This window comes from Malus sylvestris, chromosome 7 (assembly GCF_916048215.2).
Source record: "Malus sylvestris chromosome 7, drMalSylv7.2, whole genome shotgun sequence".
Taxonomy (NCBI): Eukaryota; Viridiplantae; Streptophyta; class Magnoliopsida; order Rosales; family Rosaceae; genus Malus; species Malus sylvestris.
Window position 1 is genome coordinate 32,095,966 of NC_062266.1, and position 14,432 is coordinate 32,110,397.

The 14,432-nt window shown below is 38.0% G+C and overlaps 2 protein-coding genes across 2 annotated transcripts; both read left to right on the top strand.

Moving 5' to 3' along the window:
- The first annotated feature begins 2,717 nt into the window (after positions 1 to 2,717).
- On the top strand, positions 2,718 to 6,854 carry LOC126627665 (uncharacterized). Its single transcript, XM_050297178.1, has 4 exons — positions 2,718 to 4,018; positions 4,241 to 4,651; positions 4,753 to 4,800; positions 4,936 to 6,854. The coding sequence occupies exons 1-4, from the start codon at positions 2,890 to 2,892 to the stop codon at positions 6,363 to 6,365; spliced, it is 3,018 nt and encodes a 1,005-aa protein (XP_050153135.1). The 5' UTR covers positions 2,718 to 2,889; the 3' UTR covers positions 6,366 to 6,854.
- A 5,510-nt stretch (positions 6,855 to 12,364) lies between these two features.
- Positions 12,365 to 13,524, top strand: LOC126627666 (carboxylesterase 1-like). Its single transcript, XM_050297179.1, has one exon. The coding sequence runs from the start codon at positions 12,438 to 12,440 to the stop codon at positions 13,374 to 13,376; it is 939 nt and encodes a 312-aa protein (XP_050153136.1). The 5' UTR covers positions 12,365 to 12,437; the 3' UTR covers positions 13,377 to 13,524.
- The last annotated feature ends 908 nt before the right edge of the window (positions 13,525 to 14,432 follow it).

Below are 14,432 nucleotides of genomic sequence, written 5' to 3' on the forward strand. Positions count from 1 at the left end.
CAAAAGGTCTCATGCTATAGAGAGGGGATCATGTACATATAAGGCACATTAACCCATTCCATTGGTCAATGTGGGATCTTACAATCCTAATCAAAGAGAAAAATGGCGTTTATTCTGGCGGATCTTCCGGATCGAGTTACGTAGAGTTGTGGGCTCGACTCCGCCGTAGCACGATATTGTCCGCTTTGGGTTTACCATTCCCTCACGGATTTGTTTCTAGGAATTCAGATGAGAACTTCCCAGTGGGTCACCCATCCTAGGATCTCTCTTGCTCGAAACTCACTTAACTTCGGAGTTCTGATGGAATCCGAAACCAGTGAGTTCCCAAAAACAAATTTGTGAGGGAATGGAAAGCCCAAAGCAGACAATATCGTGCTACGGCGGAGTCTAGCTAGGATGTGACGAATAACATTTATTGACCAAATTAGGATTTTGTGGCATAAGTTGTAATGTATTGTAATAGTTGGTCATATATTTGTCTACATGGCAGTCTATTTGAAATTTGAAATTTGGGTTTTATTTGAATGTTTAAATTTAGGTGGGCTTTTATTTGAAAAATAGGAGTTTCAAGGGACTATATCTAAAGAATCCTTTAATATTGTTAATCGGTTTTATGATGAAACCTTAACTTTATTCATGGCATCAGAGCATATTGTCTTATGTATGAAATTCAACGGTTACACGTGCTTTACATCACCGCGGTTATATTGTCTACGTGTTTTGCTTGAAAATATGAGATGAGAGAACTTGCATGAGCTTATTTATAAGTAAGTTGGTTTAATGTTCATATTATCAATTGATTTTATGGCGTAACCTCAATTTTCTTCTTGCATAACGCCACAAGTACCCAATATTTAACTTACAATCTTAATTACGCATGCTTCTTATTGTTCACTAGTAAAAAATATTAAGGAAACCATTATGAGTCAAGATTTAAAGGCAAATGTTAGACTCTTCGAAAAGAAAAACATACTTACAAGAAAAATAATATTGTCGTTGTATCTTAAATTAGTTTTAAATTGTTCTGTGTTTTAAATTTTTTGCATAACTCAATGCATGCAATGCAAACTAATCTTAACGAAAGTGGTCGTGACTTTTATCAACAAATAAAAGCCATGCACACATATTACTTCGTTTCGATGTAAATGATAAAGAGCTGAAAAACGTGCAAGCTGCAAAAGCTTTATGCAGGCATTATTGGAGTAAATAAACAAGAAGTAAAAAGGAGCATCTATCTTGGTATACGAATTCATATAAGTTGGATCAAAAAATGAAAAAAAGAAAAGAAGCTTTAGATATCCATTTTTCACTAATTTGAATTGTGTTTCAATCAAAAGGAAAGCAAATGATTAAGTAGGGCAGAAAACCTGTACTGAAATGCAAGTAAGCTACTGCACAAAGGGGCCTAAAATATTTATATATTTTGAATAAATTGGAGTGAGAGAAGTGGAAAAAAAAAAAAAAAGCGTTGAAAATAGTCATGCGAATCACTCACTGGAGCAGACCCATCTATTCGTCCGGTCCCCATCGTTCTGTACCAAAAAAATGCCGTCCCTTTGTTCTCTCTCCACTCACTCCCTCACCCTGCGCGGGAAAACGTGGAACTCTGTCTACAGGACAATTTATATGGGGTATGTGGCAATCAATTAAGAATATATATAGATGTATAAAAACTTACATATATTCTTATTTTGTTAACACAAAACAGTCTTATTTTTTAATTATACTCCCTAAAATTTAATTTTAATCTCAGTTTACCACTTATGACTCAAAAGTTGCCCCTTAAAACATGTGGGAGCAAACTAGTTAATAAGACTATATCACATGTGCAATGTCTTGAATTATAAATCTCTATTATGTCTTAACATTCAACAATTAAAAAAAAAAATCGAGTTTTATAGAGTAAAATGTCTAATTTAACAGAAAATATTATAAATCTACACTCTGCATTAACATCGCACGTAACGGAACTAACAAAATCAAAGCAATATAGAGCAAGTTTTGAGTTTTATAGAGTAAATGACGACTTTTGAATTTCTGAAAGTAAAATTGAGTTATATGGAGCAAAATGAAGCAAATTTAGAATTTCAAAGAGTAAAATGACAACTTTAAAGTTATAGAAGACAAAATGGAACAAAATCGAATTTTATAGCTGAAAATTTATTCATTTCATATAACTCTTTCTCATTTTTATATGTTTCTCTAAAATCAAAACACATTAAAATCGGTTTGCAAAAAAGCAGATGTTAAGTTCTTATATCTTCTTATTCTTGAAAAAAAATGTTCTTATATCGGAACCGCGTTTTTCAGCGGTAGTACAATCATAACCCCCTTTACTCCTCTTCTCTCTCACACAAGCTATACAAATGTGACAAATCAAAATTACCGTTTCAAGGGCTGTCTTAATTAAGTGATTAATTAGACTGAAGGGTCCTATTCAACCGCAGTTCCACAACCACGACTTTTTCAATCTGCTGCTTTTTTTCTGCTGTTGCTTTTAACTGGCCTAGACTGAAGGGTCTTATACGGCTGCAACCTAAGTGCTCGAGTCCAAAAAGCATTGGTCAGAACTCCAAACCCTAACTCAAACATTCAAAAATCCCAAGCCCTATATTATACATTATTGCACTTAACGGGCTAGATATGCTCTGAAGAATTTCGAAAAATATAACAAATAAATCTGAGCCACTTATACTTTACACTGCCAATTTTTGTGATCAGATTTCAACTTTTAACTACAAATTAAAACAAAGACGAGAGCTTTATAGTGGAATAACAAAACCAAACCAGTTCCACTCCTCCAAAACTTGTTCTTCCTTGTTCTAGTTCTTCTCCAAGGCTTCTGTTTACCTTAAGTCCTTTTCTTTTTGGGCCCATTTGAAAATTGAAATGGGTGACAAAAAAGGAGAAACAACCAAGAAAAACCCACAACAACCTCAGCAGCAGCAGCAGCAGCAACAGATTTCACCTTCTCCCAACGACCAACAACCGCCGCCAACGGCTGTTAATATCAGTGGAGCTGCAGCTGCAGCTGGTGTCTCCTTCAATATTCCTCCTCCTTTGTTTGTCCCTACCGGTACTCCAACAACCTCATCGTCATCTCCCTTCGATCAGCATCAATTTGAGGCAGCTGTGAATCCAAAGAGGCCAAGATTTACAAGTACAACCGGACAATGGAAACTTCTTCCTTCTCCATCTTCCCAACAGAAACAACCCCAAATACCAATTCTACCCTCAGAATCAAACCCATCTCGATCTCCAAATCCAAAAAATACTCAATTATCTCAACCCCATGTCTCCACCACCGGAGCAGCCTCCTCCTCCGACACCGCCTCGTCGTGGCCGCCGCACTCTCCTCTACCGTCTCTATCAGCAACATCAGGGCACGACACAAACAAGACAGAGGAAGGAGACCCTCAAAACCCGGTTCACCACCACCAGCAGTTCAGAAAAGGAAAGTATGTGAGTCCGGTTTGGAAACCAAACGAGATGCTATGGCTGGCTAGGGGATGGAGGATTCAGTACCAAGGTGGGGCAGCCCGTGGATCTTCGGATCATGGGTCGGGCTCATCTTCAAGAGCAGAGCAGTTACAAACAGAGACAGGCGGCGCCACCACCACTACTCACACCAGAAACAAAACGAGGGCTGACAAGGACAGGGAAGTCGCCGACTTCCTTCAGAAGCATGGCGTCAACAGGGACGCGAAAACGGCGGGAACCAAGTGGGATAACATGCTGGGAGAGTTTAGAAAGGTTTATGAATGGGAGAGAGGTTCCGAGAGAGAACAAGTTGGAAAGAGTTACTTTAGGCTTTCACCGTACGAGAGAAAGCTTCATAGGTTGCCTGCTTCTTTTGATGAGGAGGTTTTCGAGGAGCTCTCGCAGTTCATGGGGTCGAGGATGAGGACTCCTCAGAGCAGATTAGGGTCGGTTGGGGACGACAGTCGATCGGCTCTTGTTATGACAAGAAGTCTTCCCCAACCGCCTTCGTTCAAAGAAGACGACTTCCCTCTCTCAGGTATATAGAGGAGTGCTGAACCGCTAACTGATTATATATAAATGCCCACAGCACAAGTTGTATACAATTCTTTATTTTATGATCAATATCCATTATCTCTAAACAATGGAGGTTACTAGCTAGTTAATATAACAAGTTAATTAAGTTGTGTCATTTTGTTTAACTTTTAGTTTCGGTTTGATATCTATATAATATCTATATATATGCTGTTATTATACGCAGGTAGGGGAAAGCAACTAATGATCATGAGCGGTGGAGGGGAACCGTTTTACCACGGAGGAAGAGGGACCTTGCTAGGGTTTCCTCATCATGATCAGTCTTCCCTAGACTTTGCAACTGTCCTCTCTTCATCTTCTTCCAAGGAGCTCCGTCGAATCGGAAAGATTCGAATGACGTGGGAAGAATCGGTGAGTCTGTGGGCGGAAGAAGGGGAGCACCACAGAGGGAGACTGAGGCTACAAGGCTCGAGCTTCTTGAATGCCGACGAGCTCACTTTCTTTGATGATTCCATGGTTGCTTGCACCATGGAAGCCTTCGAAGATGGCCCCTTTCGAGGCTTCTCCGTTGACCGATTTGTGTCCGGACAACAAGTCAAAGTCTTTGGTAGAAGAAGACCTTCATCCGCTACTTCTGGTAAAAACGAGCTTCTCTATATTTGATGTAGTACCATGTCACAAAATCTAGGTTAATTATAATTCCACATCTAACACTACATTGTTTAACAATGTTATTAGGGTTCAATGAAAAAGTCCAGCTTCCCTTGCCAGAATCCTCATCAAGATGTAAGCCCTAAAACCAATTTGGATTTATTTGGCAATGTTGTGTTAACATTCTTTTGTCCAATTTTATGCTACATATCGATTTGATTAAAGGTTCTGTTATGATCTATACAATATTTGCATGTGTATTTGTTGCAGCAATGCCTCCATTTGAATTTCAAGACCCAACGGAGTACTACGTGGGGTGTCTTCGAGTCCCACCGCCATCACTTCCTACATTATCCGAGCTTCAATGGTACGTACAAGAGCCACCGCCGGAGGAACTCCGTTTCCCACTCCGAAAAGACTTGTACCGCGACTTACCACAAGGGAAAGAGATCTTCTTCACCACCTCAACCGAATTGCTAGACTGTAGAGCCATCACATACGATATTCTAAGCCCCATAATCCGAACCAATCCAAGTCTTAGTGCTGCCACTGCCACAAGTAGAGACTCCTTCATTCCCATTTGGGACGACTGCATCAACCGAATCGTCTCCAAATTTTGTTCAGTGGAAATGGTCTTCATCCGCAAGCCTAACGCTTCATCCCCAACTGAACCATTACAGGATCAATGGCCGAACGTGACAGGCTTCGTTCGAAATTTCTGTCTATGGAGAGGGGAAGAAGCCGATAATTTAAGAGATGACCGGGACATTAATCCGTCAAGCTCAATAGTTGAGAAACTTTTGTGGACTTACATGGATCTTCCTTACATATTAGGGTACTACGCAATCGGTCATGTTGTAACCTTCTGTGCATTGAGTCGGGTTCAAGATCGAATAATTCGCACTGATTTAGGAACCGTTGATCTGTCATCGACCTCTGAGAGACTGAAAGCCCTAGTCCCATGTTTCAGGATTGCAAGCCTATTGCCATTGCTAGCGGATCGATGCTTCAACATTAGTAGTAATTGCAATGGTGGTTCTTACAAAATGCCACCTTATAGCGATTTCGAGAGGATCGACATGGGGAGCGGAAGCGCAATTGAAATGACGCCAACCACAGTGACTCGATTTTACAGTAACATTCGGAAGGCGACCGCCGTAAAGGAAATCTACGATTTTCTCGACCAGAGAATTCCCCATGCAGAGTACATCCACAGATCGTTGGAGAAAGGTTGGGCTTTGGTGTTTAAGCCTAGAGGGTGCAAGTTCAAGCCTACAAATTGCGACCAGCTCGTTGAGGCTCTCATGTACGTGACAAAAGCGCTAGTGGCATTGCACGACTTGTCGTTTATGCATAGGGATATATGTTGGGAGAAAGTGATGAGGAATGAGAGGGACAACGAGTGGTTTGTTTGCGGGTTCGAGGAGGCTGTCGGGGCTCCGCAGATATACCCACACAGTGTGGGGATGGCTGGAGATGCGGTGGCGCGTGGGAGGCACGCGCCGGAGATGGAGAGAGGGTTGCATGGGGTGAAGGTGGACGTGTGGGGAGTAGGGAATCTGGTGAGGAGTTGCGGGTTGACAGGTGTGCCGAAGTTGCTGAGGGAGCTCCAAAACCGGTGTTTGGATCAGAACCCGGAGAAGAGGCCAACTGCAGCCGACTGTTACCACCACCTGCTGCAGCTGCAGTCGTCTCTGTAGTCAGTCACAGCTGGTGGGGTTTTGATGTGACTCCGACCCTCCTCTCTTAATTTCTCTCTCTCTCTCTAAAATACATTGGTAACAAATTAATTGGAGTTTGTTTTCAGTTTTTATGTGTTGTCTTTATGGAGAAGGGTTGTGTTTTGGTTGGTTGGTTTGTTTTTATTTTGATACCTTAAGAAAGAAGAAAGGGTTTTGTTTCTAGGTTTGCGTGGGTGGTGATATGGCGGCGGTTGCAGAGGCTGCCACTGGCCGGTGCCTGCTTCGACGGTTAGTTCCATCAAATCACAGGGTCAGAAATGCAGTTTGGGGAACACTGAAAGCTGATGCACGATGGGTATCCCTTCACATACTTTCAGAGTTTGTTTGAGGGTTTTGATTGGTACGTACGTCTGGGAATGGCTAGGTAGGATTATTAGGGTTATATAGGAAAAGGCACTGTTTTGTTTGGACGTGGTGTGGACAATACATCTTCTTTAAAGTGTTTAATCTTAAACCTAGATTGCAAAATTTTCAGTTCCCCAATTACTCTATTTTTCTTTCCTTAATTTCATTGATGCTATTTCATTTATCTATTATAGGAAGTTTTAACGAAACACTCTTCACTTTTAACGAAAATTACATTTTTATTCTAAAAAGTTACTCATGACACTATTCACTTGCATTTTTTTGTATTTTTTATTAAAATTCAAAGTTTTAAAGTCATTTTCATTAGTTTTTCTTATATAACATTTTCCGAAGGGTATTAATTAGACAAATTAACTCATTTGCTGACACATCTTTAGTATAAGTGGATTTTACAAACTAAAATTAATTTTAATTTTTTTTTCTTTTGCAAAATCTACATGTAATAGAGTGATAATTTTGTACGTGTAAATTGCAGTATTAATGAGAGAATTTTTTTTTTCCAAGGTATTAGCGATTTTCACTAATGTAGTCTTAATTTCTCTTACACTCGTTTACTTATTTTTGTCCTCGTCTCCTCTGGTTTATTCAATTCAAATCTTAAAATTTAAAAACTGTACTAAGAGACAATAGGGCCGAAAATTACTTTTCATAATTATATGAACAGTGACATATTATGTGATTTGCTCTGCTAAAGTATATATTCCTCAAATAGATGGTCAATTAGAGGGAATTATTCAGATCTTAAAAAATATACTTTGTTCATGCGTTTCGAACTTTAAGGACAGCTGGGAAAATCATTTGCCTTTGATACCGAATTAGAACAAAATCTCGAGGTAGTACTACTGCCCAGCATTTGTGCAAAATAGTATGGTATCATGGTATGTTAGTGTTGGAATTTATTAGGTTCATTTAGGAAATTAATTAGAGATTTGATTTGATTTTGTAGTAGAGTATTTTTGGCATTTACGCATTAAGGTTTCTTAGGTTTATTGCTCTATAAATAGAGCTTGTAATTTAGTTTGAGAATTATGCTAGTCATAATGTAGTCTATTAGGGTTTTGTAGCCGTTCCAGCATTCTCATTTGTTTAATAATTATCTTATTATTTTGTTAGTCTTGTTCGTTGCGCACTCTGATGTTCAACTTGGTATCAGAGCATATTCGATCCTTCAGGGTTATGTTCTTGGTGGTATCAATTTTTTTTTTCAGTCGTCGAATATCAGTTTGGTTGTAGGTTGTTTTGTCTTTGTACCTAGATTAGGGTTTTGTCGTTGAAAAAAAAAAACACAAAAATTGTTCGTTCGTTGTTGCAGTAAAGATTTAGGAATCTTGTCCGTTTACTCCCAACGTTTGGTTGCTAGAATTTGTTGCTTGTTGGAATTGGTTGTTCGCTTGAATTGCTTGCTTGATTGATCGCTTGAACCGCTTGCCTTGTCGTGTCCGCTTAACGGAACTTGTCTTGTCGTGTCCGTCTAACGGAGCTTGTCTTGTCGTGTTCGCCTAACGGAGCTTGCATCTACATCTGCTTGTTGGCAACCTCATGACGTGTACCGTCATTAGTTTGATGGGGGTGGGGGTGTTGGAATTTATTAGGTTTATTTAGGAAATTAATTAGAGATTTGATTTGATTTGATTTTGTAGTAGGGTATTTTTGGCATTTACGCATTAGGGTTTCTTAGGTTTATTGCTCTATAAATAAAGCTTGTAATTTAGTTTGAGAATTATGTTAGTCACAATGTAGCCTCTTAGGGTTTTGTAGTCGTTCCGGCATTCTCATTTGTTTAATAATATTCTTATTATTTTGTTAGTCTTGTTCGTTGCGCATTCTGATATTCAACTGTTAGGGACATATCTAGCAAAAGCATTGATTTAGTCGTCTTATTGCAAGTTCATTATTCTGATTTTCTATTCCCAAATGATTCATCAGATGCACCTCAATTCTTCATTGAATAGCTATTAAAATTAAGTAAATACCACATTTGGTCATGTCATATGTTTGATTTGTCTTCTGTATGTTTTTTAAAGAAAGGTAATGGAAAAAAAATAGTGATTAAATATAAAATTATTATCAAAAGTGGAGAAAGTTGAGATTCTATTGTAAAACTAATTAGTAGTATATGGGGTAACTCAACTATTTATAAGCTATTACAAGTTTTCTTCTTTTACTGATGTGAAACTTTTTTACTTTGACATTCTCAAACACCTTCTCACATGTAGTTGATTTTTCAACCAAATTATATGAACAACACAAATTGAATGACGCGAAACACGTGTGATCGTCACTCTGATACCATGAAAAAACTTAAAATTTCACTGTAAAACGAATTTTACAAGTTTTCGACCAATTACTAGGAGGAATTTCACATAATGCTCTCCAGTAACCTTTCAGCTTATAATACCAAAATATTAATCCATCAAAACGCAATATTTGTTAAAAGTAATATGGAAGCATGGCCGCTGTAGTCTAGCTACAGAATGAGTATATTACGTATGTTTCACTAGTGGGAGAACCTCTCTAACATGTTAAGAAAATGCAAAACCTAATTGCTCTACCCTTGCGGGGCAATGTGTCTCCACTTTGGCTTCATTGCCCCAATATAAACCCAACTATGGTAAACATTCGAATATGCAAGTAGTAATGAGTCCTTAACATCTGGGTATTTTGCTCTTACGAAAAATACATGCACCACACACTTTTTGTGGTTTTTGACCATTTTGCAACATAGTTTTATCAGCCAATAACGATGTTTGAGTCACACAGCTCGAAGATTGTGTCTCTTTTGGTCGGCAGTCGCACACACGCAGCTTGAATAATATGTTTTTGTAACACTATCTTACACCAAGGGCGCGTTTAATCAAATTGAGAGGAAATGAATTGAGGAGAAATTGGATTGGGGAGGAATTGAAATGAGGTGGAATCAGAATTAGATTCATGTTGAAGTTGTTTACTAAAACTGTCTGGAATCAGAGTAGGAATGATGTTAAGTCCATATAAATTGTTTGCTAATTCACTTCAATCGGAATGAAAACTCGGTTGATTACTATATTGCCCTTACATAAATAAATTATTTTTATACTAATTAATTGAATTAAATTCCTAATTAAATTTATATAATAAAATTCATCTATATAAAAATATAAAAATAAGTTTTATTTATTTATTAAAAGATGGTAGGAATGATGTTGAATACATATAAGTTGTTTACTAATTCACTTCAATCGGAATGAAAACTAGGTTGATTACTAAATTGCTCTTACATAAATAAATTATTTTCATACTAATTAATTGAATTAAATTTATATAATAAAATTCATCTATATTAAAATATATAAATAGGTTTTATTTATTTATTAAAAGATGACATAATGAGTGTCAAATGAATGACAATATTGGGATAATAAGAAACAAGTGAGGGCATAATTGGTAAATAAACTCCATTCCGAATTCCTCAAGTTACAAGGAATTGAAATACCTCCCTTTTGTAGGGAGTCCAATTCCTCCAAAATTAGGAGTTGAATTCCTTAATGCTTGTGGACCCCACATGTATTTTGATTCCCTAAGATTACATAAACAAAAGTGTATCCCGTAATCGGAATCCAATTCCGTAAATTGATTCCGATTACAGGTACGTAAACGTGCCACAAGACCTCATATGAGCTTCGCTAGGGAAATAAAAGGGCTATGATTGGGCCAACAATAACACCGGTCAACACAAGGGAAGGTAATAACCAAAAAGACAAACACAACAGAAACCCTAATTCCTATCTTGCAACGATTGAACATCGCTCCCAAACGTCTTGTCAGTAACCTGAGGCAACTGCAATGGAGAAAGTAACTGAGTGGTTCATTTGACCAAGTCATTGCAAAACAAAATCTTCAAACCGCAACATGAAGTACACCACAACTAGATTTCGCCACTAGCGACACCCCATCAAAAGAGAACATCGAATCCGATTCACCTTCTCACACTCTTGCAGCTACATCCTAAGACAACTAAAAGTAAAAGGTGTCGGGCTAAGGTGGTATGCAAAATATCCTTGATGCAACGCACTTGTTCTTGAAAATCCAGCAGGTCGGTCGGGTGAGGGGCAATAAAAGGGGGGATTAAAACTAGCGTCCCTCTTCGAATAGCTAACACCCATGTGAGAATTGTTGGCTGCGGCCAAAAGCTTATTCGAACAAGATTACATACATTCAATGGCGTAGCCACCCACAAGGCTAAGGTGGGCTGTAGCCAGGGAGGTTTTCTGTAAAAGTGTACTATCTATGCACTCATTTTTACTTCTCATATACCATTCTCAATTTTCGGTTGTTCAAATTGAATGAGTTGGAGATGATCATTGACAGATAATTAATAAGGTTGTGTTGGAAGTAAAAGTGGGTTTGCGAATATAACTATTCTTTTGTAAAATCATGTTTATAGCTTACCCAATTTCAATAGAGATTATTATTTAATGTATGTTTTATAGAGGATAGGTAATAAATAATAAGTTTTTTTGCTAAAAATTATAAATTAATTCTATCTCCAGCCCCTCTTTATCATATTCTTTAAAGAAAAAGACCATTTACACTATGTAATTTAGCCTTTGTGCTTCTTACTCAAGAAAAGAAAAATAATTTCTTTAAATCCTTATCTCCGCAATTCCTTAATTTCCGTTGCGATTTTCCAATAAATGTCACCTTTGGTACTTTCTTAATCTCTATATTTACTTCTTCTTGATTTAATTAGTAGGTTAATTATTTATATGGTTCATGAATTTATCGATTAGGGTTATGATTTTGAGAATAGTTTATATTATATAATTGTTCTTTTATATTGATTATTATATAAGTTTATATAAGCAAAAAATAAACATATGATTTTATAGTACTATTTTCAATTAGCCCACCCAAAGAAAAATCCTGACTCTACCCTTGCATACATTTGAATTAAAGGAAAACTAATGAAAATGGCTTGAAAATTTTGAGTTTTAATGATAAGGACAAAATAAAGGGTAAAGTAAATAGTACCAGAATTGACTTTTTAGTGTAAAAATGTGATTTTTCGTTAAAGTGAATAGTACCGGGTGCTTTTCGTTAAAGTTCCCTTGAATTAAGTCATCGTCCTGCTACAATAGTCTATCCTCCCATCGCTATGAACGAAGTGAGGAAAGACGATAACCTATTATATTGATTAGTTGGTACAGTGTGACACATAGAAAATTGACTGTATAGATTGTATAAGCATCAATTCATGGTGAATACATGTGTCCAAAATGTCATTGTACAGATTTGTTTGAGGCTCATGACCAATTTGTGGATTCTTATTTGGAGGCAGATTGTCTGTCCTTCTGTTTGGATGCCCTTCTCATTCTTTTTTATTTGTACCGTCACGGTTAAGCCACATCAATATTTTATATTCTTATTATTTTTTATCTTATTATCTTTATAAAAAAAAATAATATAAAATATTAATGTAACTTAACCGTGGCCGCACAAAATAAAAAATGATGAAAAAAATACATCCAAACAGAAAGGCTGACAATCTGCCACCTTCTTATTTACCTTTTTCTTCAAAGCTCCATGTGGATAAAGTCAACAAATTTTGGAATTTGTTAGGCACGCGCTAGAAAAAATCTATAAGAAGTTCAAATCCAAAACGCGCAAAAGCCTACAAATTGAATTATGTCCGGTATCGTTTCCAACCCGGATGGCACGTACACCCGTCGCATACAATTCCCAACCGTACCCGCCGAGCCCAACCCGACTTCTCCAACGACTCGGGTCCTCTCCAAAGACGTCCCTGTAAACCCGGAAACCCGAACCACGGCCCGACTATTCCTCCCCCGCGAAGCCCTCGATTTACCCACCTCTAAACTCCCTCTCGTTTTTTACTACCACGGCGGCGCGTTCATTTACCTCAGCGCCGCGTCATCCAGCATCCACGACTTTTGTTCCGACATGGCTCTCCAGCTCCGAGCTCTTGTCGTCTCCCTGGAGTACCGCCTAGCACCCGAGCACCGCCTCCCGGCGGCATACGACGATGCTGTGCATGCGTTGCACTGGATTGCCTCCACCAGAGAAGAGTGGGTCACTGAATTTACAGATCTGTCCAGTTGCTTTTTAATGGGAACTAGCGCTGGGGGGAACCTGGCTTACCAAGCGGGGCTGCGCGCGTGTGAAGATATTGGCGATCGTCTCCAGCCTCTGCGAATCAAAGGGCTGATATTGCACCATCCGTTCTTTGGTGGGTCCGACAGAACAGGGTCAGAGCTGGCAATGGCAGATGACCCGATTTTGTCGCTACCCGGGTGCGATGGAGCGTGGAGTTTGGCGTTGCCCGTCGGCACAGACCGTGACCATGTGTACTGCAATCCAACGGTGGGAAAAGAATCTGAAGATCGTTACGTTGGAATTCGGGAGATGGGTTGGCGGGTCTTGGTTACGGGTTGTTTCGGAGACCCTTTGATTGACCGTCAGATGCGGTTGGCGAAGATGCTGGAGAAAGAGGGCGTACGTATAACGACCCACTTTGGCGATGGTTTCCATAGTATGGAGGTAATCGACCCGTCTAAAGCCCAAGACTTTTTTGTTGTCTTGAAAAACTTCGTGTATACTACTTAGGGCCAATTTGGAATTATTGTGATTTTTTTTAAAATTGTTTCTAATGTATTTTAAGAATAATCAGTTGTAAAATAAAACAGTTGAGTGTGATAAATTGTATTTTAAAAGTATTGTGGGTATGAAAAGCAGTTCAAAAGTGTTTGGTAAATTTTAATGTAAAAGTGACATAATTATGTATAATGACCAAAATGAACATGATTGTATAGGCAATGATGACGACAACAATGTCGAGAGCAATGGTTTGATAGTGGTTGTGCCAATAAAAGGGGTGTGGTGATTGGACTATAGAGGTAACAATGGTAGTAAGGCGGCCACAACGACAGTTATGTTAATTGTGGTTGTGGTTATGGTGACAGTGGTGAAGGTTGTGTTTATGGTGGTTGTGGCAGCAATGATGGTAGGGGCAGTTGTGATAGTGTCAATTGTGATTGTGGTAGTAGTGATGGTGAGTATGGTTGTGGTGGTGGTGGTGGTGCTGATGCGGTGGTGGTGGCAACAATAGTTGTGGTAGTGACAAAGGTGGTGTAAGAGGTTAAGATTTGTGGTGGGAGGTAGTGATCACTTTGTTCTCTAAGTATAAAATGTGTCTAGAATGATAAATAATATCATTTTTCTTAAATTATGGAGCGTTTTATATGAATTAACAATATTCATTAAAGGCTTAACTCCGCTCTTTATTAAAGTAGAAGCAACTTTTAAAAACAATCTACATACTGCTTTCAAAAGCGGTTGTCTTAAAACCATTATTTTTAAAATGAACAGGATATTTTATTTGTACCAAACATTTTTTTATTGCTTAACTTTAAAGTGACGTAGTTTTTGGTGAAAAAACAATATCAAATTAGGCTTTAATAGTTTGTTTTTTAGTGAAAAAATATAACATTAAGTTAATTTTTTTTTCATTTTTCTTTTGACACTTGATAGAGTAATTTATACTAAATTTTGAGAAGGGAGATTTGAACATAGAATTTTGAATGCATGGACGAATACTTTTAAGCAACAAATCTACAAGTCACTTACATTTTTTTTATATAAAAATCAAATCATATAATATAA